The sequence below is a fragment of the Brassica napus genome, chromosome C4, assembly GCF_020379485.1.
Source record: "Brassica napus cultivar Da-Ae chromosome C4, Da-Ae, whole genome shotgun sequence".
NCBI lineage: Eukaryota > Viridiplantae > Streptophyta > Magnoliopsida > Brassicales > Brassicaceae > Brassica > Brassica napus.
This window is the reverse complement of record NC_063447.1, coordinates 28,546,513-28,570,396: the sequence shown is the minus strand read 5'-3', so window position 1 is coordinate 28,570,396 and position 23,884 is coordinate 28,546,513. Positions and strand designations below refer to the sequence as shown.

Below are 23,884 nucleotides of genomic sequence, written 5' to 3'. Positions count from 1 at the left end.
TCAATCCTTGAATTTTTTTGACAGACCTGGCAAGGTAGGAGTCCTACCGTAAGAAAGTGAAATTAAGTAACTGACCCATTCTTTTCTAAAAACTGAATTAGAGAGTTAGTCATAGTGTTGATGTATTCTAACTCGATTTTCCAAGACAACTAACTGAGAAACTACATAGTTCATACTTATGTCATTAACAACAGATTAGTCGCTGGAAAATGTGTAGCACAGAAGAAAATATGATTGCTTACATTAATTCTTCCGTATCCTCATTTCTGTTTAAATAGCCAAATCTGGATCTGAGCTTTTCGTATCCTCATTTCTGCTCAAATAGCCAAATCTGGATCTGAGCTTTCTGCTTCACAAATACTAAATAGATAGAGCATGAATCAGAGCATGTACCACAATCCTAAAATCAGTGGTTCTAAGCTTCCATTTTGAAGAAAATCAAGTTCTAGATGCATTGAAACCACAACAAAACTGAATTATGTCAATGAATAGAGAGAGACAAAAGTAGTCAAACAACAACTATATGAAATAGAGAAGATCCAAGTAAACGTACAAATGGCTGGGTCATAATCTTCTGAACGTTGGTGCTCGATAATCGCCATGGCTGCCGACGTCTGACACCTCTAAGAAGCTTCCGGGAAAAAAATCTGGAAGAGAAACACTAAATTAAGCTTCTGAAGATGTGTTTACGGTGAAAGGAGGAGAATTACGAACCATCTGTTTTCGAGGTAAGATCGCCGGAAGCAGGGGATTTGCTGATGGAATTCATCGCTTGAGAGTATATCTTTGTATGTAACAAATCTGTAAAAAAGAAGAGTCTTATAAAGAGTCTTAGAGGGGGAAGGCGAAAGGAAGCCATAAATGAGATTAAAGGGAAAAAGAAGTGGAAAGTGTATTGATTGATCAACAGATTCGTGAAACAGAAACGAAGAAGAAGAAGGAGAAGAGCAAAGGGTTCACGAAATTTAGGGTTTGGACAAAATGAAAAAGCAGATCTCGTGTCTCGCGTCGGTGAAGATTAAGGTGACAATGCCTTCTACGAAATGGGCTTACTGGACCATTAAGATTAAATTGCCGGCTCGTTAAAAAAGTTAAGCCCAATATCCGAAATCATTTGATTACGTGGCAAAACGTTAAAACCTGATTGGACGAATTTCCGATCTGATGTGGACACCCTCTCTACTCCTCATATAACCCTTTTAGTATTAGTTAGATGTTGACTACACTCAGAGTTTGGAACTCAAAAAGAGAAGAAAGATTTGACCCAAAAAAAAAAAGAGAAGAGAGCAAAAAAATAATAACAGAAGTGGTTGACAAAAGGACAGCAAATACAGGTGAATCGATATCGTCACCGTCATGTGTATAGACCTGACTGCACACGTCTGGCCTTTCGTACTTCTCAGTTTTTCCCCTTTGATGAATTATTTTCTTAAAGATATAAAGTCGAATATGTAAGACAATGGCTCGGATATAAAAAAAATGTACATGGATCTTGCTAAGATCTTGTCTTCTTTACTTTTCTTTCTTTTTTTTCGTCAAAGTTTTTTTTTTAAATTAGATAAATGGGCCAAGTCTAGTAAACGGCCGAAACCCGATTACAGCAAAAGACGGCTACAAGCCCAAAAGATTACGGGCTAAACGAAAAAGCTAAACGGGCCCTCAGCCCGAACTCAGAAGCCGCACGACCCAGTCGGATAGTGTGTCGAGGAGGCTGGCTCGACACGTGGAGAGATCTGCTCCATTAACGCGTCACGCGTCATAACCGCCTCAACTTAACCGCCTCCGCCTCTACGCCGCCGGAACAACACCATCGAAAGCCTCGTTCGTCGGAGCTCAGTAACCGACAAGCCTCCAACGAACCCATAACCGTTCTTCACCGCATTGTCTTCACGCCGGCGAGTTCAATCGATCACCGAGATCTCCATCGACTTTGAATCACTTCAAACCCTAGACAAGCGAATCGAGAACCACTGCTTTCTTCCCTTGAAAGTCGTCACCATCGCCGGAGAGCTTCATCGTCTACGATATCTCATCCGCAGTGACCCAAACACCAACCTTAACGGCAACCTCACCGAACTTGACACAAATCGAACTAGTAACCTTAACCCAAAGGACACCGGGTTTCTAAGCGGCAATGCAGAGCTTTGCAAGCCTCCACTCTCCGTAACTAAAAGCCGACGAAGGCGGAGCTGAAGGAGACTCCTCTTCCCGGAAGCTAAAGACGGCGACAGCGGATCTGAGTAAGCCTCCACCTCCCGCATAAAACCGACGACGACGGAACTAGATTAGCTTCCATCTCCCGGAAAAACACTACAACTGAGCATGCAAGACGCTCTCTCTCCACCGTGGACCTCCAATCGAGCGCGTCATTACTCTAAGAGCCGAGTCACCGTTAGGGATGGTTGCGGTACCAGAGCTCGGACAAGGCGGTCGTTGACAGGACGGTGGAGAAGAGGATAAGAGGAATAACTTCGGCGAAAGAGAAAGGGCTCCAGCGACGGCACGGACGCTCACGCGCCAGCCGTACGCCGGTCCCAAAATAGATCTAGTTTCTCTCTCTTCTCTCTCTAAGCAGTAGCCTCTTTCATTTTTACTTTACTTTTCTTTCTATAAGACTTTGTTTTCATTTTATTTTATTACAATTAAAAGGCAATTTGTGTGTTAGTGTTTGTTTACTGCAAAAAAAAGGAGTTTTGTCGTATAGCGATGACAATGGACATAATAAGGACGAAGGTCTGGCAGAAACCTTCCCACTCGGGGCCATCTCTGCATTGAAAAACCTGTTTTTTTTTTTTTTTTTTTGGTCAAACCTGTATTTTCTTTCTAAGCATAAATCCACTCTTCTCTCCTGCTTCCTTCCTAAATATAAGATGTTTTGGTAAAAATACACATATTAAAAAAAATTACATTTTATCTATAAAATATCATTAAAAATTTTAAACTATAAATTCATACTCCATCTGTTTCATAATACTTGATGTTTGGCCTTAGTGCACAAAAATTAAGAAAATTATATGTAAAAAAGAAACATTTTTAAAAATATAGTTTTTAAATCATTTAACCAATTATAAAAAAGACTGTAAAATCTAATTGGTTGAACAGTTTCCAATAAAGTTAAAGTTAACCTTAAAATCTCAAAACTTCATGTAAATTGAAACAAAATACTTCTTCTAAAACATCATATATATTAAAACGGAGGGAGTAGCTTTTAACCAATTACAAAATATTGCCAAAAAACAATTACAAAATAAATGATTAAATATGATTAGTTACACAGTTTTTAATAAAATAAAAATTACATAGAAAAATGAAAACATCTTATATATTGAAACATCAAAATTCTGTAAAACATCATACATTTAGGAACTAAGCCCTCCACTCCTAAATATAAGATGTTTAAGTAAAAACACACATTAAAAAATTACATTTTGTCTAGAAAATATCATTAAAACTATAAATTAATAGTATTCAACCAATTACAATATAGATTATTAATTATGATTGGTTATACAATTTTTAATAAAGTAAAAACTATCTAGAAAAATAAAAACATCTTATATATTGGAATATCAAAATTCATTAAAACATCCTACGTTTATATAAACAGAGGGAGTATATAAAGGATTTAATTGACAGTTATGTTTTTTCTATATGCATGTACATTTTTTGTTGTTGCTAAAAGCATGTACATTTTCACTGAGCACTTAATTCAAAACAAATAGTATTCCTTCTATTTCAATAAGATGTAAATTTTAGAACTTTTAAATGTATTAAGGAAACATAAGAAATTTTGATTACCAAAATGCATTTTTAACTAATTATTCCTCATAAACTTAACCAATAGAATTTTAATAAACATAATTATGTATTTCGAAGTTTACAATTTACCATTAGTTAATACATTAAAAATATAAAAATGTATATTCTCAACTAATTTTTTTCTAAAACATACATATTTACCACACCAGTCTACACAATGTTTTTAAAAGAAAAATCTCATAGTTTAGATTTTAAGAAAAATGCATTATTTTAAACTCTGATGAAAGCGATAAAAAAACTGTTAAAGCATAGGACTCGGTTGCCAGTTGGATACCAATATATAATCCGGTTTGACTTAAATTGTTTGTTTTAAGTTAGCTATACAATTTTAAGTTAAAATAGTTTTTTTCTTAATATGGTTGTGATAGTAATTGATCAGTATTTTGAGACGATTTATACTATGTAAAAACAGATTTGAGCATCAACTACTAATTAATCTCATATATGTCTATTACATGCTATATGAAAATAATTTATTCTTTTGTATTTTCAGTAACTAATTTATATAATATATTAAAATTAATTAAATTATTGATTCATAGTTTATCCATGATCAAAATAATAACGTAGTGATTCAAAAAAATAGTCCGATTCAATATTTGGGTCGAATTTAAAACATTGAGTCTGCATAATATCACACATGATGTATAGAGTATGGTTTTCTACTTAATTATCACACATGATATATAGAGTATGATTTTTGTTTTTATGGATTAATGCGAGAGTTATGAAAAATATTTAAACACTAAACTGAGAATCTGAAAAACACAATACTACATTTTAAATCAATGTGACCTGTGACGATCTCCCTTTCCCATAGAGTCCAGAGAGAGAAAGTAGATCTGGTCTTGGTTCCGGTAAGCGGCCGGCGCGTCTGCGCGCGCGTGCCGGAGCCGGAGCCTCTCGTTTCTCTGTTAAAGATGTCTGTTTTCTTGTCTCTCTTTCGTCTCCCCCCGACTCACCTTACCTGAGCTCTGGTTTAATCCACATCCGGAGACGCTAACTAGAAGTGTGAACCGTCATCAACGGTGGTTGGACTGCTGGAGTAAAGGTGCGGTCGTGTGGAGGGGAAAGCGTGGCGAAGTCGTCTTGTAAGGTTAAAGTTCTTCTCCGGGAGGTGGAGGCTACGAAAGCTCCGTCGTCGCCAGCTCATATCTCCGGGAGGTGGTTGGCTTCTTCAGCATCGCCTCGTCGGTCTTGTCTCCGGGGGGTGAAGGCTTCCACAGTCTTGCGTCGCCGGCTCTAGTGGAGCTAAGTGGTGGTCTCGTTTTTGGATCGGGTATAGCTTTTGGTTTATGAGTTTTGTGGCTCGCGGCTCTCTTATGGCGGATGAGATCTCGAAGAGATCGATGAAGCTCCGCAGAGAGGTCAGAAAGTTGAAGAAAAGTGGTTTCGGTGGAGGCTCTCCGGTTTCGAGCTCCGGCGAAACGAGGGTTTCGGTGGCTGTGCTACGGCGGCGTTTCGGTTAGGTGACGGTCAAGTCGAGGCAAAGGCGGCGCGCTGATGATAAAATTCCAACACACGTCCCGCCTCCTTGACGCGTGGGCCAAAAGGAGACGTCCGACCCGTCTAGGGTTGAGCTGCTTGGTTTGGGCCGTAGGCCGTGTAGTATGTTGGATCCATGCCCTGCGGTTTGTGGGCTTTAGTATTGTGATATATTTATGGGCTTTGGCCCAGCTCTTGTTGGGCTCAGTCTCCTTTCCTTTTAATAATGAAAAAAAAAAAAAAACTTTGGCTGAAAAAAAAAAATCAATGCGACCATTCTCTCATCACTCATAAGTCAACATTTACTCCACCATCAGTGAAACAAATAGGTACACACTATAGTTAAATATTCCAGTTCCCTATATAAAGCGACTATAACTTTACTAGTACCATAAACATGAACACAAAAGTATTGACAAGCATACAATAAAAAAAATACAGACACAACTTGAAAACACAATACAATAAAAAGTCATTCGACATAGTTTTGTGAATTGGGCCTTCTTATTGTGGAATATGTACTCTAATATTAAATGTATTGGGGGTGCACATTCACATCCATTAGATTAGATTCATGTCTAACAAACAGATTCGTTCTGGTTTTTTCTTTTGGGTTTAAGCCATCACCTGAGAGTCTACTAGAAATGGCCCACATTGGGCCAGGGTTCTCTTAGTTACGTTCGTGGCTCCCGGGCCGGCCTGTTCAAAGATGATCAAGGCCATCAATATCTTAAAAACTTGTCGAGTCTTTAACTTTCCCGACATATGTTGTGTTCTGCTTCGGTTTGTTTGCGTAGTAATTAAAAACCGAATCAACTGGACGCCTTGCTGCAAACCAAAACAGTGAATTTATTTTACCCTTCTTTCTTTTTGTTCTATGTTTTGTACTGTTTACGCAGAACAATATTTAACAGGATGGAACAAAAGTTCGATAGCTGGCTTGAAAACACTTCTCGATAAATAATGAGTTCAAGTGGTTGAAAATTTGAGGTGAAAAACGTTATTATTGTTGTTTTCACTTTTTTTCTAGGTCCAATAAAGACACAATTTAAAGGAAAAACAAAGCAACATCGTTCCACCTTTTAAGTTGTGGTGAAGAATGTTGATTTTGTTCTAAACCATTTATTCTGCAAGATTTAAGATATTTTTAATCTTATCCAAGTCACTCTCATAACACCAAAAAAAAAGAGTGTTATAAACAAGACAACAACTCTCTATGTTTCATATATTTTGCAGGCATTATTATTACAAGGAATACCCCTAAGAAGAAGAAGGAGAGTCGGAATCAATAATAACATTTAAAAAAGAAAGTAAAACTTTTGTGACAAAATGATAGAAGGGAACAAAAAAAGAAAAAGAGAAGTGGAGAAAAGGGTGGGAGGTGCTAGGTCTCAATTTGATCAAGAAGCATCTCCTGGTACCTGCACTCACTGCTGCAAAACCCTTTCTCTCCTCTGCAAAAAAAAAAAAAACATATCTTAAACTTTAGTTTTGGAAGGAACTGGATTTGATTAAAGAGAAGGAATGTATGTTATATAGACTTATGGACCGACCTGTATATATAGATGTCCTGTTTTTGGTCAAGTTTCTTTTTGCAGGTGTAGCAGTTGCTTAGAAAATCAGTGTTCGTTTTCTTGGTCTCCTGAGGCAACGGAAGAGAGCAAGGAGGAGTCGCCTCCTCCACGAAAACAGAGTTGTCGAAGATATGTGTGATGGTTGGGTTTGGACCGTGGGATATGACGCACGTGTAGTCTTCCGTCTGATCAATCTCGCTCACGGTTAAGACTTTTGTTTGGAGACAAGGGCTGAGCTGTCCAGGAGGATGCCTCATCTGGCTAGTAGGACCTGTTTTAGTTCCAAAATCGGCAGAAGGGATCAGGACTCTGAGCTTTGACCCGAAAAGGACCATCTTGTTGACAGGTTTGCTCGAGTGGTCTCTGTTTTGGACGAGATCGGCTAGGCCAAAGGCTTCAGGTGGGTGAAACTTTGGGGGTTTAGGGATTGCTGGCTCGAGATAAGAAGTGGGTTTAGGGTTTATGGAGGAGAAGATGGAAGGGTGGGCTTCGAGGATGGAAGTAGGGCTGACGATGGAGTCAAAAGGAGTGATCTTTGAAGCGAAAAACCTAAACTTTGGAGAGGTAAAGAAGTCAGATGGGTAATAAGTGTTAGGTGTTGGAGGAGATGAAAGTTCATCAGCAGCCATTAGAGATGCTTTGTTGCTTCTCAGTTAAAAAGACAGTCAGATCAGGTGAGAGCAAAGATCATAACTCAGTAGATTCCATGGAGAGAGTGAGGAGGGGGATCCAATTACAAAGAAATGAGTAAAAAAGATAAGTATCTGAAATGAAAGAGATGAGAAGAATGGTACAATTATTGAAAGTTCTGACTGCTTCTCTTCTTATTATTACGTGGTCTCTCAAAAAAAAAAATCGGATTAAAAGTTGCTTTCTCTCATTTTCTTTTATTCCAAAGAGAGAGAGAGAGTGAGTGAGTGAGGTGATCTCGAGAGAAGGGAGGTTGTGGTTTAAATCAAGAAAGGCTCTAAACTTATCTGGAATTGCCCTTCCCCTCATTTTTATTACTATAATGCTATCGTGAAATTTTTATACTATCTATATGGTTGAATGTATATTGTATTTTTTTCGGTTTACATTAACAACGTTTTAGGTTGAAAAAGTAAAGATTTTTAAAACATACTTTCTCCGTTTCAGTTTCAGTAGAGATGATTGTTTTATAAGGATTATTTTGTTTCAATTTACATGAAATTTTGAGATTTTAAGGTTAACTTTAACTTTATTGGAAACTGTTCAACCAATTAGATTTTACAGTCTTTTTATAATTGGTTAACGTATTTTAAAATTATATTTTTAAAATAATTTTTTTAGAAAAATGTAGTTTTTTTAATTTTTGTGTACTAAGGCAAAACATCAAATATTATGAAACAGCATAAGTATCATTTTTTATTTATTTATTTCATGGAATACAGTATGCATTATTAACGGCGATCCGTTTTTATTTTTGCATTGATTTTTGGGCCCCTGTATCACACAGTAGTTTTCATAATGCTATTGAGTTATTCTATTTGCCACTTTTGTCATTATTTCATTTGTCTTTCTCAAATAATAATGATTAAAATCATTTTCATTTGGTTTGATTAAATAAAGAACAAGTGACGTTAAATAAAAATACTGTAATAATTTATCAGAACGGGTCCCATAACTGCACCTGCTATGCTCAACCCAATAATTAAGATATACTTAAGCGCCACGTCTGTATGTTCATAGTTGAAACTTGAAGGGTCTTGAATCTTGATGCGTTAAGAACAAACATAAACCATTATATGACATATTATATATTAATACTAATAATACAAACCATTATAGGACTAGTTAGTATATTAATACTAATAATCACTTGCATGATCACAACTATAAATGGTTGATGGTAAATGGAAGATGCAACTACTTTTCTTGTTGTTGATATTGTGTTAGCTCCTCTACCTCATTACAGTGCCGTCTTGAAAACATTAATCACCTTAGGCCAAATATAAAATAAAAACCCTTTTGTAAAATTTTTCCAAATTTTTATTTATTGCATTTCCATAAATTAAAGCAAAAAGTATGGTATTCAAAGAAAAAAAATTTAAAAAATGGGGTTTTGTGTATAAATTAGACTTTGTTAATGAAAAAATTAAGAATGGTGTAGAATAATTTTTTGTTCTTATTATATTTAAATTAGGTTTAGTTAATCATGGACTTTTGTATTATAATTTCACCAAACTAATTGATATTTAACAAACAAAACTAAACTTTTTTAATTAGTAAAATAAAATTAAACTTTTTTTTTGGACCTATGGAGCCATAGCAATTGCCTATATTGATATGAGTCAGAGCCGACACTGCCTCATTAATACTAATAAATATCGTGTTCTTGTCTACCATTTACCAATGTTTAATCAACACCAAAGAAAATAGAATTTGTTTTATAAAAAAGTAAATTATTGCGATTAATAATCATTCATTATCAACTTATCACTATCTTCTGGAATGTGGACAGGGAGATGCGAAATACAATCACAGCTAGAAGAGGGAGGAAGCAGTATCTCCCTCTAATGGCCAAGTGGATGCGTTGATCTTGAAAACTTTTGGCACATCTTTTTCTGTTATTACCTTGTTTTTTCTCTTTTTTATCAAGGTGTAACAAATTATAGATTTTTTTTTTGTAAAATCTAAACTTTCATTCTAATGATATTTACCTTTTAACAAAAAAAAAAAAACTTATTGATATGATAGGCTCTGGGGCTAACAAACGAGGGATCCACGTGAAAAGATAGGAGTGCATGGACCCTATTCAATGATCGCGTTTTCGACGTCATAATAACATTGGGCTTTTATTTACTCGACGCAACCTTTGTTTTAGTATTTCACAAGAAAAGAGAAACAAATGTGTGCGTGATTTCGGGCTGCACTACTTACTAACTCCTCGTCGTTTCTATTGTTGACCGGTGAGTATTAAGTTATGATTTCGGTTAAGTCCATGTTTAAAACCCATAATATTATTAATTGATTTGTTAAGCCCGACACTGAAACAGAGTGAACACAACAACATGTATAAGCCCAATCTGATTAGTTAATCAATTGGTAATATCATCGAAATAGATACGATTAGGGTGGGCCACTAAACCAAATCCAAATATCCGAATCAAATCCTCTCGATAAAAATGATCTGAACCGAACTGAATCCGATATGACTTGTCTTGTTCTATTGTTATTTGAATTATGAGTTTAAACCGAACTGATCCAAATGAATATTTGAAAAATCTACAAAAAAAAAAGAATATTCTAAAAATCTGACATGTAAAAATTGGAAATGTTCAAAATTCTAAAAGATACTTTTACCAAACATGAACCCATTCCAAATAAGTAAGCAAAACACTCTGAAAATCAAGAATCCATAAATAAATATCTATTACATGAATAATTCACTCAATGATTTTTATGAGAAAGATTACATAGACAATCAACCAGCATGTTTAATAAATCGTTCTCTCCGAGACTTGAAACCTGTATTTCCTATAATCTGCAAGAAATTGCACAGTCTGGGATTCGAACCCCAGACCTGGGTGTAGAAGCCTTTAAACCTTAACCATTAGGCTACGTGCTTGCACGGTTCACTCGATGATTAGTATGATAAATTTTGGTATTTAGGCCCATTACAAAGACAAAGTTACGGAGCATCGCCTTTCCTAACGAACTGGCTTCCAAGACGAGAAACAAAGGAGAAAGAGATAGAGGTGAACGAAATGGAGAGTTGCTTGATATCAGCTATGATACCAAAGATCTCTGTATCCTTGAGCTCACTATTGATAGCTCTGATGAGCTTTTGGTTATTTAAGAAAACCCTTAGGTTCACGATGTCGGTCATACCAAAAAAATACCCATACCAAACATGAACCGATTCCAAATAAGTAACAAGAATATTATTATTTTAATAGAATACATCAAATAAGTATTTATTACATGATAATTTACTCAATGCTTAGTTTGGTTCACAGAGTCTCAATTGAATTTATTTATGGTGTTGACACAAAAATAAATAAATATATTTTGGTATTTGGTGTTCTTCCTTCTTCTATATAGTCGAGTTTTTCAGGACGATGTATTTTTGCTTTGCATTTATCAAATATGATGAGTGTTGCACATATTTTCAGAGTTTTGTTCTTTAATATTATTTTTATCCTCTAATTTCACTTGTTAAAAATTACAATAAAACCAAAAAGAATTGTGACAAAAGCTTTTCTCATTTCAATTTTTTTTGGTCTTTGTTTTACTGGATCTTTATTTGGTTTTTGTTTTAACTAAGTACAAATAATATTTGGAACCGAAACCTGAATTTATATTGGGTTCAACCGGGTTTTGGAAATGTTATTAAATCCAAACCATTTTTTATAATATCCAAAACGAAACTGAAATTCATAAACCAAAAATTCTGAAATTCGATTGAGCCCGAACCGAAATCCAATTGGTCTTCTGAATGCCCGCCCATCCTTAGATTCAATGAATCAAAATTATTGTCTTTTTAAAATGGAAACAAATAATGTCTCGTTAGAATTTAAAATATGAAATTGGTAATAATTTTGATTAATCTTTTTTTTTTGTTTCTAAATATTTTAGATATCTTAGCTAAATAGAAAAAAAAAGATTCTAGTAAATCATTACGTATGGAATAACTCATGTATTTAATTTGAAAATGATAAAATCCAATAACATAAACAAAGGGTCCGATTGGTAATGGCTGTAGATTTAAAATTTTTGCTATAGAAAAAAATCTGTAGACTTTTTGTTGTGACTTTAAATTTTATTGCTGTAGAATTTTATGGAAAGCACCAAGAAATTACTTTGGATATTTAGCTATGCAGAACACTTGTACAGCTGTAGGTTATTTCAAGAGCTGTGGTTTCAAAAAAAAATTTAAAGCTTGATTGCTCTGAATTTGATACTTTAAAAATAAATAGGGCCGTGGACAGCACCTACGGTAACTACCGATCACCACAGACGATAAATGTAAAAAATCTGTAGATGTCAGAAAAAAAGAGAGTCAAAAATTTATTAGTTGTCATCAAGATTCCAAGAATAATAATTCCATATTTGAAAAGACTAAAAAGTAAAAAATCTTACACAAAATATTCATAGCTACTTGTCATATATACCTAGAGAATCTTTGGTAGTGATCCCACACAAAACCTGTATATATAAATACTTACAAATATGTGAGAGAGAATATATATAAAAAAAACCCTAGTTTCACTTGGAAAAATCTGAGATCCCTAAAAACATTACGGTATGACGACAGATATGGTGATTACAAGTAAGCGACCCCGGGCTCCAAGCTTTGCCGATAAGCATCCTGATTACGCGGAGGAGACTCGCGCTGCCACCACCATTGGTGCCGATTGGTTCCAGGAGAAAGGGAAGGATGAAGGTAAGCTCAAAACGTTTCTTGAGCAATGCGGTTTCTGCAAGAAGAAGCTACGTCACGACGAGGCCGTTTTCATGTACGGGTAAGTAGTTAGTGAATGTGGCGTTTTAACATCATACAGGAAGTGTTATTCTTCTTCCAAATTATTTTTTAAGTAAGTTTATCTACAAGTATTATTAATTAGGGAGTGTGTGTGTGTGTTTGCAAAAGCGCAGCTACTTTGGGGCATTCTGTTCAAAAGCGTGTAGAGCAAAACAGATGGCATGCGATGTCTTTATTGAAAAATCACGAGACATTGTAAAAGCAAAGAAGGGAAGAACATGTACTTCGGGAATCAAACCAAAAGAAGATGAACCATTAGGCAATCGAGAGATGATCTCATCACCACCGCGATTTTATATATGATTGGTGATGATGTGATTAAGGGTTAGTGTATATATACTTGTGTAAAAAGCCATTAGTTTGTCGCCAAGCGAAATGGCTTTACCATCCATAAAGTTGACATCGGCAATTACTATTTGTTTTGTCGATCAACAGGAGGGGGTTTAGTAGTGTATTTGCCAGTCTATAATTTTCCTTTTATTTACTTTAGTAATCAGTAAGTGTTTTTGTCTTTGTCATTGTGTTGTATTCATGTGGGATATATAAGTCAAGACTCATATTCAGAGCCTGTAAACAAGACAGAAAAGAATAAAAAGAGTCTACCCAAAACTTTTGATAGCATTGATTGATATTAAAAGTGAAAAGCTCGTCTTTGTTTTCTTGGCAAAGGAAGGAAAAAAACAAAACACATTCATATGTTTGGTACAACAAAATCTAATTGAGCAAAAAGTTGAGAGAGAACGTGAGTGAAGGTGGAGGAGGAAATCTAATGGTGCGAGGAAGAAGAAGAGGAAGAGAAGAGAGATCTGCGGGAGACAAGACGCTTGTGAATGGCTCTGATGGTGGTTGGTGTTGTGCGGCAGCAGCCTCCAAGCAATGACACTCCTGCATCCATCCATTTCTCTACATACGACACAAAGTCTTCATTCCCAACTCCTGTGTTTTCCTGCACACCACAATTATTAATTATGTGTGTCTGCAGCTCTCAATAACTTAACTTGTTTTTTTCAAAGTAGAAATATGAGTCTTACCACCCACTCCTTCCGTTCAGGATCATATCTTTCACCGCTGTTTGGATACACTAGTATTGGCTTGCTCGTCACCTTTTTACACAATGTAAAACCTTTTTAATTAGTCACCCAACACACTGACCAAAAAAAGAAAAGATTACCCAATGTGTTATCCAAAGCCAAGCACCTTTGCAATCTCCAAAACAAGGCCCTCTATGAATCTTGGAGGGGTACAGTTGATCCCAACCGCCACCACTTTCTCACAAGCTTCGGCTATGGCGATACACTCCTTGATTGAATCCCCGCTAACCACGTTCACCCCATCCTTGGAGTTAAACGAAAACCACCCTGGAATCTTCGCCACCCCTTCATCCAACAGCTCAGCAAACGCCTATAAAGATAAACCCTAAACCTTTAACACTACCAGAAAGAAGCTAAGTTATTTATCAGAGCAGGTACCTGAGCCTCAAGCTTGTTTGGAATGGTCTCAAATGCTATTATATCGGCACCAGACTCGGCCAGAACTTGGACCCGTCTCCGGTGGAAATCCTTGAGTGTTTCCAGCGTTATCAAATCACCATAGATTCCACTGTATTCAGATCCATCAGCCAAGAAAGCACCGTAGCTACCAACAGAAGCTGCAACTAGTATAGGCCGCTTCTTCAGAATCTTCTTATCATCATCATCTTTGCATTTGTCATAGTAGGTGCTGCGAGCTTCACATGCTATTTCAACGCTCTTTCTAAGCAATGATTCGCTTTTCTCTATTGAATAGCCTTTTGCTTCGAACCCCTGAATCGTGGCCTGTTCAACAAATTCAATCCACGTTTTAGTGCCCCCCATAATGAAAAGGAAAAAGAAAGAGAAAAAGAAAGAACCTGGTAAGAAGCGCTGGAGATGATATCAGCACCAGCTTCAAGGTAATCCAGATGCACCTGCTCCATCAGTAGCTATTATTAATCCCATACATAATATATGAGAGTAGAGAGCAATCCATAAGACTATATTTTAGTATATCAATAAATAAATAAAAAGAGAGCTCCGGGATACTTCCACTAAAAAGTAGACACCAAAAAAAAAAAAAAAAAAAAAAAAGGAGAAAGATGAACACTAAGCAACTACCACACACATAAAAAGGGGACAGCTTTAAATATTTTTATCAATGCCAGTGGAATCAGTAGTGTTGTTAATACCTAAAATAATGAACATGAGGGATGCTCTCTACCTTCATCCACATAGTTACAGCTTTGGCGGTTCCTCAACTATTCCAACAAAATGCAATTTTAAAATCTAAATCTAAATCTAAATCTAGGGTTTAATTCAATTCAAATACAGACACGATATAATAAGCAACAAAACCTTGTCTAGCAAAACGTTCGATTCAGAGAGTGGTTTTATTTACGGTGTGAATGAGGTGAGGAGAGGTGAGCAAGCATTTGGCGCTCCAGAGAGGATCGTTGAGATCCGCTCCATGTCTCTCCAACTCCGTTGCTAGCCCTCCGTCTATTATCGCATACCCTCCTGTCTCCTTCAACAACTCTTTCATCGAGTAAAACGTCTCCGCCTTCGTGTTTCCCGTCACCATCCCAACAACCTCCCGACTGTAACGTCGTGTGCAAAAGTGTGACCAAAACAATCCAAAAAATATGAACTACCTCCTCTCCCTACTTAACCCATACATGTGTTGTGTTTTTACAAGCTCTCGCAATATTGTGGATTTAGACCTTTATCTTTTACACTTGTAACAAAACCACCCCGAATTGTTTTTAACTTTTCAACCACACCCTCCAGGAGAAGTAGCATTCTCCTTCACTCTTTACTTGGCTACTTCCATTACCGTTTACATATATCAAACTTGTACGAATCAACATTTTTTTTTTTGTATTATTATCAGACCTTCAAAGAGTAAGATAAGAGATGATCCCCCATCCCTCATAAAATAACAAGAAAAAAGAAACAGAGCTTTATCATCAGTTTTTATACACAACAGGACTGTGTGTACTAGTATAAATACATATAGAGAGAGATTCTTATGACAAAGACCACCCACACCAATCTAACTCCAATGTCTCAACCAAAACAAAAATTCAAAAAAAAAATCACGCAGCTCTCGAGCATATCAGCCAAAGGAGAGAGAGAGAGAGAGATCAGGGGCCACGAGGTTTGAAGAAACAGAGGCACCCCTGAAACTTGTCTGGTGGTATCATTCCCCCGCCTTTGCTTGTGTCTACTGCCTCTAGTAGCTTCACTACCTCCTCCATCTCCGGACGCCTGTCTGGATTCGGGTCCCAGCATCTCTTCATGATGTTTGCCACCGACTGTGGGCAGCATTTGGGAATCTCTGGTCTCAGATTCTATGATCAACCAAGTAACAGAGAGGATGAGATTTTCTGATTAAAAACCATTTTTTTTTTAGGAATAGGAGAGATTGTAAAAAGAGAGAGAGAGAGACCCTATGAACAACGGCATGAGAGATCTCAGCAAAACTAGTGTCAGCGTAGGGCATGTCGCAGCAGTATATTTCCCAGAGGCATACACCAAAACTATACACATCGCATTTCCTGTTGTAAGCCTTTCCTTCAAGAACCTATCCACCACCCCACCCCAAAAACTTAAACCCTTTTTACGATATTTATTTTCACAATTACGAAACACAAAAGGATGTAATATTACAAATACCTCAGGTCCCATGTATCCAAGAGTTCCAGTTTCACCCGTCATGTCTTGAGGGTTCTGAGCCTCGACTCTAGCGACTCCGAAATCAGCAATCTTGAGCGTCTTGTTAGTTTCCAACAACATGTTCTCTGACTTCACGTCCCGATGCACAATCGCCTTGGAGTGGAGGTAACTCAGCCTAAGACAGGAAAAGAAAAAAAAAAGGTAGGAGTCTTGTCAAATAAAAGGATGCAATTTTTGTTCTCTCTCACATATATATATATATATATATATATATATCCCAAAATCAGGCGTTTAAAGATAAAAAAAAGGCAGAGAGTGGTTAGTTACCCTCTAGCGAGATCCAAAGCGAGTTGAATGACATCCTTGATTGGGAGTTTGCTCCTATATTTCTTGATGAGGAACTTTTTGAGGGTGCCTCCAGCAACATACTCAACGACAACACAACAGGCTTTTGCAGGATGTGCTCCGTTGCCATGTCCACCAGAATCACTACCAGAAGGGATCTTCAGATCAGAGGTTCCCATGGATGCTCCTATGAACTGCAAGGGAAATAAATATCAAACAGCTTCTTCCTCATCTACGACTACTAGTGAAAAGTAAAAGAGTAGCAGCAACCTTGGTAACGTTGGGATGATCGAGCTTCTGCCAGACGGCGACCTCTTGCTCGAAGGAAATGCGCAGATCGTCTGCTGTTGAGAGACCATCTTCTCCCCAATCTAACACCTTCACTGCAAAATTGTCACACACGAAATGAAATCGTATCAACCAATCAATTGCTATCACAAAGATTAAAAAGAAAAGAACGGACCAGCGACTTGTTGACCGGCGTAGACACCGCGGTAGACAGTGCCGTAAGTGCCGCGAGCGAGGACGTGGTTCATATCGAGTTTGGAGAGGTCGATCTCCCATTCCTGCATCGGAGTCTTCCTGGCGGCACTACTTGTAGCGGAGGAGCTTTGACCCATATGCAAATCCCATTTACTGAAATCAACAGTATCTGCCCTGAAGTATTGACCTCCTCCTACTGCTCCAGCGCTCCTGCTCCCGACTCCGCCTAATTTGGAGTCGGATCCGATTTCCACCGCCTCTCCGCCTCCGGACGCCATTGATTTCTCTCTGGCGACTAGGAATTGATGAAGACCACCAGATGATCAATCGAAAAGGGAGGGAGGCAGTTGTGGAGCAAGGCTATGGTTTTGGAATTCACGAGTTATATATGTTATGTGGTGGAGAGGCACAACACAAGTTCCAAGCGACAAGAAGCCATTAGACTTGAGAAATAATAATAAGAAGAAGAATAAATAGATTGATTGTGATCTCCACACACAAAGAAGAAGAAGAAGACAAAACTCTCAACAATTTGACCAAATCACTTGTCTCTCTCTCTCTCTCTCTCTCTCTTTTTTTACTGTTTCACCGCCCAAGTCTTTCTCTCTCTGGGTCCAGAAAATTGATTATTCCTTTCCCCTCTCTCTCCCGCCCATTATTATATTATTTTTTTAGATAAAACTTTTAAACAGATAGATATACTTACGTGTCTTTCTTTGTTCTGATTCTCCTTTTTCTTTGGACACAGTCTGCCTCCCTCGAGTTTCAACTCTGAGAAACTTTCCTTTTATTAGTAACACACAAACATGTACACTACTATGTTTTCTCCTCCCTTCCAAACCTAATCTTGACTTTTCATCAAATAGACAGGCGAAGCAGTGAACCACCGTCCAACGATTCCTACAACTTGAAGCATCACACGCCTCTTTCTGCTCCTTATGATCATATGACCTCCATTTATTTAATTTTTGTTCTTTCTACTTTCATCTCACACCCAAATGTAATACGAGTCATTTTCTGGTGAATTTAACATCCCCACTTGTAAATAAATATCTTCCACAGAGAGAAACGAACAACGTTTTTGTTTTTTTTTAACGCTAACCCACCAAAAGGTCCACTCTTTCAACAACAGCACCATCTCACGCCTCTCTTTGATATTACGTAACTTAAGTTTCTTTTAATTATATATATATACTATAGTTTTTTTCAATCATGTGAATATGTTTTGGAATCTTCGTCCGTCGTTGTTATTTGTGAGCACAAAGCACCAAAACCGATCCACCAGAGCATATGCCTTTTCTATTATTTTTGAATCACCTTATTAATGGAACCCAACAACACATTTGCAAAATAAACACTTCTGTTTTGATAATTTATCAAATACTAAGGTATTTTCATGGGCTATAGCTGATGCTGCATTGTCAGTGGACTTGGGTAGGATAGGCTTTGAGAAGCTATAAAGCTCTCAACCACTTCTTCACCTCTGTAAATACTCAGTCAGAAATCCTCTGAGCTCATTACCAAGCGGCTCACTCTGCTTGCAGTACTGCTCTGAATATCCCACGTCGTGATGACCGGATAAAGGAACATCTTCTTCCAGATAATCCCCACAATCGATGATGATGTTATGCAGTAGACAGCACACCAGTATTATACTTGGCAGCTTCCTCCTGTCTGGTCTCCACATAACCTTGCTGAGAATCCTCCAGCTTCCTTTCAGCTGTGCAAAGGCCGTAGCAGCAACTGACCTCACCTTCTCGTGCCTGTCGTTGAAAGCCAGCATGGGATGAGAGGGATCATGGCGGGTGTCGTGAGGAGTAATAAGCCAAGGAAGAAGCGGGTAGCTGAACCCTCCAACCACATACTCTCTTATCTCAGCTCCTTGGAACAACGTTTTGGCATTCCCGTCTAAAATCTGACTAGACTCACAGAGTTTGAAGAAGCCTGAAAAGTTAAGGAGCTTGGAGACGGTCATGCCGCCAGGCCAGCCGGTGACCATGTTGAGGAACCTCATCTCGTGATCAAAGACACCTTGCAAGAACATGCTGTAGTTCTTCTCCTGGTCGCACCAGTCATCAGAGGCTTGCACGGCAGGGAGAGTCATGATGATGTGGGTTGTGTCTATGGCACCGCAGCAGTTGGGGAGACCGTACACGCCCTCGAACTTGGACTTGATCTCTTCAATTCTGTCGGAATCAGGCCATCTAAGATGATGCTTGGCGCGTTCCTCGAGGGCCTCGATGAATCTCCAGGTGACCTGAGAGACAGTGGACTGGCCAACGCCAAAGGCGGCTCCGACGGAGACCTGAGAATCACCAGAAGCCAACCTTCGGAGAGCAATGGCGACTTGTTTCTCGACGCTGAGAAGCCTGCCTTCGATGTTGATGAGTCCAGAGGGGGGCCTGGAGATAAGATCCTCCCTGACGAGGGAACAGATGTAGCTGAAGGTAGTCTTGGAAGCCCTAAAGAAGTACTTGAACGCATCATCTTCGTCCAAGGGCACCGTAACACCTGCCAATTGCAAAACAACCAACCCATACTTTGGTTCTTGCCAATCGTTCATCAGATTTAACTGCCTACTCTTACTCTATCGATTGAACACTGACTCGTGTTAAACAAAGCATATACATAGTTGAATTGTAAAACTCGACGAGAAGAGCAAATGAAAATGGAACCTGAGAGAGACGAGTTTCGGAGGAAGAAAGTATCCCACCACTCGCAGTCGATAGCCTCCGGATCTAGAGGAGGAGCACCGTTCTTGGCCTTTTCACCCTTCCTTTTCTTCACCGGAGGAGCCATCATCAAGCTGAAACGGTTGCGTTCAAGGACTTTATTGCACTGTAATGGGTGGAGGCGAAGAATGGGCTTCAGGCACGTGTGGTTTAATTGCATATAGGCCCAGACCCAGACCCAGACCCAGACTGTTCCGTTCCACAGTGAAACACCAGCTCACAGAATTAGAATACGTCCTCTCTAATTGGGGGCCACTGGCCCCAGCTCGACTCCTGCACCTCATCTTTAAAGCAAAACTAGTAGTTTTAAATGGGATTATTAACTTTCAAAAAAGCATTCATTATAGAGGAGTCACTTCTTTAAGAGTAGAATAATACTACCTTCTTTTGGTAATGTGTCTGCTAATTTGCTTTAAAATATATATATATATATATAGTCATTTAATTGCTTTTACACTCAAATAAAATTTGCATTATAAAAGTAGTAGAGTGTTTTACACCAAAAGGAGAGAGATGAGTGTTTGTACTTTGAGCAAATCATTATCCATCCATCATTATACAATTTGCAGGAAAGAAAAAAAAAACTGAAAAAGCAAAGTTTTGTTTTGTAGTATTTTATTTATCTTTAAAAAAATTGCAAGGAAATATATAAAATTTGAAATTTTGAAAAAGGGGAAAAGAAACTGTTATTTTTGCCGCTCCCCGACGAATCGTCTGGCTTCTTCTTCATCACCTTCTTCTTGGCTTTCTCTCTCTCTCTCTCTCTCTGCTTTTCAAATTATATAAAAAATTGTTTCTTTTGATAAAGTATCGCATTTTGGTGGTAGAAGTAACAGTGTAATTCGATTCCCTGCTCATCTACCACGGTGTCGGTAAGATTCAAGGTCCCAAAAGACCTAATACAAATTCAATTAAATTTATATAAAAGTTCTAATTTTTATAAAAAAAAATTAATATGGCTTTGCGCATATGAAGAGTATGATTACGGGAGCTGGTTCATACTTTACTGTTTTGATGAAAGCAATCATAAATCTTTGCTGAAAGCTACATCTCGATCTTATTTTGGTGCTTGACGTGACACTGATTGGATTTCCCTCCCATTTCTGTAGTAGATTGATTCCATTACGTTTTTTTTCTTATTTTTATTATTAATTTTAATATTTGTGCGGGTGTATGCTTCTATGTCTCTCTGTGCCTGCCTGTTTCTAGTTACCAATCATCTTATAAGTATTAGTAGTAGTTAATTTTGTTCTTTCACTCTTCTCATATAACTATTATATATATATATATATATATATATGCTTTCAGTTTGTTACAAGATTCTTGTGGTGAAACTTGGATCATGGAGCGGTATGAAGTTCTTGAACAGATTGGGAAAGGCTCCTTTGGCTCTGCTCTTCTAGTCAGACACAAACAAGAACGAAAGAAGTATTGTACATGTCTATACTTACTTTCTTTTAATTGTTCCTGGTTCTGCTCTTCTTATCCATCTTTACTCTGCTTCTTCTTAATTCTCACAGATACGTCTTGAAAAAGATTCGTCTTGCTCGCCAGTCTGATAGAGCTCGCCGATCAGCTCATCAGGAGGTTTCCTCTTCTCTTCCACCACCACCACCACCTTCTTTTTTGATTATTATTTATGATTTTCCAAAATAAATACTTTAAAAAAAAAAAAAGATGATGAGGTTGGACCTCCGTTGATGTTTCAGATGGAGCTAATTTCTACTGTCCGGAATCCATTTGTTGTGGAGTACAAAGATTCATGGGTTGAAAAGGTCTCTTGTGCTTTGCCTCTATTGTGTTTCTTTTTTTGCTCATTCTGTGCAAAGCAAAAAAAAAAAAGACTTATCACATCATTGTTTTCCAGGGTTGCTATGTGTGCATCGTTATTGGATACTGCGAAGGCGGAGACATGTAAAAAGGCTTTCACACACAAGTTTTTAAGTAACAAGAAACTTTGCCTCTTACTTTTAATTTGATGAATCCTCTTGCAGGACAGAAACCATAAAAAGAGCATGTGGTGTTCATTTCCCTGAAGAGGTTTTGTCTCTCTCCCATTATGTCTACAATATATGGTGAGTGCCATTTAAAAATTTGACAAAGATGCCAAACAATCAAATATTGCAGAAACTCTGCCAATGGCTTGTTCAACTCCTAATGGCACTCGATTATCTGCACTCCAACCATATTCTTCACCGTGATGTCAAGGTACAACATATATCACCTCAATGGCTTCTACCACTCTCTTCCTTTATCTCAAGCATTTCACATTTGTTTTTCAGTGTTCTAATATCTTCTTGACAAAAGAGCAAGACATACGGCTTGGTAAGTTTCTGCGAGTTTCACTTGTCTTTGCCACTTTGTGAGTCCTATTTACGCATCCACCATTTCGGTCTTAGGTGACTTTGGCCTCGCTAAGATTCTCACTTCTGATGACCTTACTTCCTCTGTAAGTCCTTTATATTTGACGTTTATACTAACGAATTCGTTTCTCAGAGACAGTAATGAAAAGTCAAGTGTGGGTGTGTGTTTTTAATAGGTTGTTGGGACTCCAAGTTACATGTGCCCTGAGCTTCTTGCTGACATACCTTACGGATCAAAGTCAGACATTTGGTCTTTGGGTTAGTATATAACTATTCATTTCTTCATCAGTTTTTTTTTTTTCTACTTATTGAGCTTGTGTCGACTAACCTTTAAGACATTGTGGCAAGCAGGATGCTGCATGTATGAAATGTCTGCTCATAAGCCTCCTTTCAAAGCTACTGTAAGTGTCCTCATTGAGTCTTGTTGATCAGTTTTTGAGTTCCGATTTGGAGTTAAACACCCTTAAAAAGATGAAACGGTGACATATTGTTGATAAACAGGATGTGCAGACATTGATCAGCAAAATACACAAACTGATAATGGATCCCATCCCTGCCATGTATTCCGGCTCATTGTAAGTCTGAAACCATATTCTCTCTGTTAACACTAGTACTAAATCGACTTACTAGGCTGTAACCAACCTCTTTCCTCTGCTTATCTGCATGCAGCCGAGGCCTCATCAAAAGTATGATGAGGAAAAATCCTGAACTCAGGCCAAGCGTATGTTCTTCCTATAATTCTTATCAAATGGTATTAAATCAGAATCGAGCTAAGCAATATAGTTGTTATAACACTGCAGGCTAGTGAGCTGCTTAACCACCCTCATCTTCAGCCTTACATCAGCATGGTTTATATGAAGCTAGAGAGTCCCAGACGGAGCACTTTCACACCCCAGTGGTCTGAGACGAAGGAAAGAAGGCGTTCGTTTAGTGGCAATGACAGGAGATTGAATCCGAGTGTATCTGATACAGAAGCAGGCTCTGTGTTTTCTTCTTCAGGGAGAGCATCCCATTCACCAATGTTCAGTGGAAGAAGAGTCTCAGAAGTAACTGTTGGAGTCGTCAGCGAAGAGATTGTTCCACAAAGGCAGGAGGGAGTACTCAGGAAGCAATCTGGTGGTGCAGCAGCTAGAACCCCAAGAGTGGCCGGGACCTCAGCAAAGAGGCTTGAAACGCCGTCAAGCACTCCCCGTACCGTTGAAATGGTAAGAAAAGAAAGCTTTTAAAAGTAATAGAGAGATACAAACAGAGTAGTGAACTCTGTTGTTGTGTGGTGGTTTATCAGACGAATCCTACGGAGAGGAGAAGGAGGGCATCTCTTCCGTTGGTCTTGGAAAACCCTTACGCTTGCGAATCGGACATTTCTGTAAACGCTCCAAGGTTCGACAAGATCGTTGAATACCCCGAAGACCTCTTCCAGGACAGAGAGACAAGAGTAGCCAGGCGATCTTCTTCTTCTTTTTATTTTTCTTCGATGACGAAAGACAAGTGTACAACTACTGTGCAGACAAGGTCAGTGTCGGAGGCGAAACAGAGAAGGTTCGACACGTCGTCGTATCAGCAGCGCGCGGAGGCTCTGGAGGGGCTGCTGGAGTTCAGCGCAAGGCTATTGCAGCAGGAAAGGTACGACGAGCTTGGTGTTCTCCTTAAACCCTTTGGACCCGAGAGAGTGTCTCCGAGAGAGACGGCCATCTGGTTGACCAAGAGCTTCAAAGAAGCTTCCGTGTAGTTGTAGATCAACCAAGGCTTTCTATTTCTATTTGCTTGTGTTTTGTATAATAAATAAAGGTTGGGGTTTATGGGCCTGGATAAAAGTTGTGTTGGGCCACTTTTTAATTGTGAATGTTTTGGAAATAGTAGTAAAATGTGTGGGGTCGTTTCGTAAAGA

The 23,884-nt window shown here is 38.2% G+C and overlaps 6 protein-coding genes across 6 annotated transcripts; 2 read left to right on the top strand and 4 right to left on the bottom strand.

Annotated features, from left to right (window-relative positions):
* Positions 1 to 6,475: 6,475 nt before the first annotated feature.
* On the bottom strand, positions 6,476 to 7,830 carry BNAC04G20780D (protein MARD1). The gene is made up of 2 exons (XM_013831751.3): positions 6,858 to 7,830; positions 6,476 to 6,758 (listed from the first exon to the last, which is right to left on the bottom strand). Exons 1-2 carry the CDS (start codon positions 7,505 to 7,507, stop codon positions 6,689 to 6,691), a joined length of 720 nt encoding a protein of 239 aa, XP_013687205.1. The 5' UTR covers positions 7,508 to 7,830; the 3' UTR covers positions 6,476 to 6,688.
* A 3,915-nt stretch (positions 7,831 to 11,745) lies between these two features.
* On the top strand, positions 11,746 to 13,145 carry BNAC04G20770D (FCS-Like Zinc finger 16). The gene is made up of 2 exons (XM_013833979.3): positions 11,746 to 12,364; positions 12,498 to 13,145. The coding sequence occupies exons 1-2, from the start codon at positions 12,147 to 12,149 to the stop codon at positions 12,685 to 12,687; spliced, it is 408 nt and encodes a 135-aa protein (XP_013689433.1). The 5' UTR covers positions 11,746 to 12,146; the 3' UTR covers positions 12,688 to 13,145.
* Positions 12,985 to 15,056, bottom strand: LOC106396739 (selenocysteine Se-methyltransferase). Its single transcript, XM_013837213.3, has 6 exons — positions 14,797 to 15,056; positions 14,273 to 14,329; positions 13,854 to 14,198; positions 13,582 to 13,785; positions 13,416 to 13,487; positions 12,985 to 13,330 (listed from the first exon to the last, which is right to left on the bottom strand). The coding sequence occupies exons 1-6, from the start codon at positions 14,977 to 14,979 to the stop codon at positions 13,151 to 13,153; spliced, it is 1,041 nt and encodes a 346-aa protein (XP_013692667.1). The 5' UTR covers positions 14,980 to 15,056; the 3' UTR covers positions 12,985 to 13,150.
* Positions 15,057 to 15,334: 278 nt separating this feature from the next.
* Positions 15,335 to 17,915, bottom strand: LOC106396738 (serine/threonine-protein kinase STY13). Its single transcript, XM_013837212.3, has 6 exons — positions 16,882 to 17,915; positions 16,689 to 16,801; positions 16,401 to 16,612; positions 16,074 to 16,248; positions 15,847 to 15,981; positions 15,335 to 15,748 (listed from the first exon to the last, which is right to left on the bottom strand). The coding sequence occupies exons 1-6, from the start codon at positions 17,177 to 17,179 to the stop codon at positions 15,542 to 15,544; spliced, it is 1,140 nt and encodes a 379-aa protein (XP_013692666.1). The 5' UTR covers positions 17,180 to 17,915; the 3' UTR covers positions 15,335 to 15,541.
* Positions 17,916 to 18,176: 261 nt separating this feature from the next.
* LOC106396755 (protein ANTAGONIST OF LIKE HETEROCHROMATIN PROTEIN 1) lies at positions 18,177 to 19,910 on the bottom strand. The gene is made up of 2 exons (XM_013837234.3): positions 19,577 to 19,910; positions 18,177 to 19,412 (listed from the first exon to the last, which is right to left on the bottom strand). The coding sequence occupies exons 1-2, from the start codon at positions 19,791 to 19,793 to the stop codon at positions 18,379 to 18,381; spliced, it is 1,251 nt and encodes a 416-aa protein (XP_013692688.2). The 5' UTR covers positions 19,794 to 19,910; the 3' UTR covers positions 18,177 to 18,378.
* A 1,037-nt stretch (positions 19,911 to 20,947) lies between these two features.
* On the top strand, positions 20,948 to 23,882 carry LOC106390504 (serine/threonine-protein kinase Nek4). The gene is made up of 14 exons (XM_022700810.2): positions 20,948 to 21,061; positions 21,154 to 21,220; positions 21,343 to 21,408; positions 21,501 to 21,547; positions 21,628 to 21,673; positions 21,761 to 21,841; positions 21,916 to 21,958; positions 22,033 to 22,082; positions 22,173 to 22,254; positions 22,348 to 22,397; positions 22,498 to 22,571; positions 22,666 to 22,717; positions 22,797 to 23,201; positions 23,282 to 23,882. The coding sequence occupies exons 1-14, from the start codon at positions 20,976 to 20,978 to the stop codon at positions 23,723 to 23,725; spliced, it is 1,593 nt and encodes a 530-aa protein (XP_022556531.1). The 5' UTR covers positions 20,948 to 20,975; the 3' UTR covers positions 23,726 to 23,882.
* Positions 23,883 to 23,884: the final 2 nt, after the last annotated feature.

Coding starts and splice junctions, on each gene's coding strand:
- LOC106396738 (XM_013837212.3), bottom strand. CDS start 17,179: ATGGCGTCCGGAGGCGGAGAGGCGGTGGAAATCGGATCCGACTCCAAA. Junction 15,982..16,073: donor TTGGATACATGGGACCTGAG/GTATTTGTAATA, acceptor GGTGGTGGATAG/GTTCTTGAAGGAAAGGCTTA. Junction 15,749..15,846: donor CTCATGCCGTTGTTCATAGG/GTCTCTCTCTCT, acceptor GGTTGATCATAG/AATCTGAGACCAGAGATTCC.
- BNAC04G20780D (XM_013831751.3), bottom strand. CDS start 7,507: ATGGCTGCTGATGAACTTTCATCTCCTCCAACACCTAACACTTATTAC. Junction 6,759..6,857: donor CAGGACATCTATATATACAG/GTCGGTCCATAA, acceptor TTTTTTTTGCAG/AGGAGAGAAAGGGTTTTGCA.
- LOC106396739 (XM_013837213.3), bottom strand. CDS start 14,979: ATGGTGACGGGAAACACGAAGGCGGAGACGTTTTACTCGATGAAAGAG. Junction 14,199..14,272: donor TCTCCAGCGCTTCTTACCAG/GTTCTTTCTTTT, acceptor TTTGTTGAACAG/GCCACGATTCAGGGGTTCGA. Junction 13,488..13,581: donor TTGTTTTGGAGATTGCAAAG/GTGCTTGGCTTT, acceptor TTGTGTAAAAAG/GTGACGAGCAAGCCAATACT.
- LOC106396755 (XM_013837234.3), bottom strand. CDS start 19,793: ATGCAATTAAACCACACGTGCCTGAAGCCCATTCTTCGCCTCCACCCA. Junction 19,413..19,576: donor CCGAAACTCGTCTCTCTCAG/GTTCCATTTTCA, acceptor TGCAATTGGCAG/GTGTTACGGTGCCCTTGGAC.
- BNAC04G20770D (XM_013833979.3), top strand. CDS start 12,147: ATGACGACAGATATGGTGATTACAAGTAAGCGACCCCGGGCTCCAAGC. Junction 12,365..12,497: donor GAGGCCGTTTTCATGTACGG/GTAAGTAGTTAG, acceptor GCAAAAGCGCAG/CTACTTTGGGGCATTCTGTT.
- LOC106390504 (XM_022700810.2), top strand. CDS start 20,976: ATGGAGCGGTATGAAGTTCTTGAACAGATTGGGAAAGGCTCCTTTGGC. Junction 21,548..21,627: donor TACTGCGAAGGCGGAGACAT/GTAAAAAGGCTT, acceptor ATCCTCTTGCAG/GACAGAAACCATAAAAAGAG. Junction 22,718..22,796: donor ATCCTGAACTCAGGCCAAGC/GTATGTTCTTCC, acceptor ATAACACTGCAG/GCTAGTGAGCTGCTTAACCA.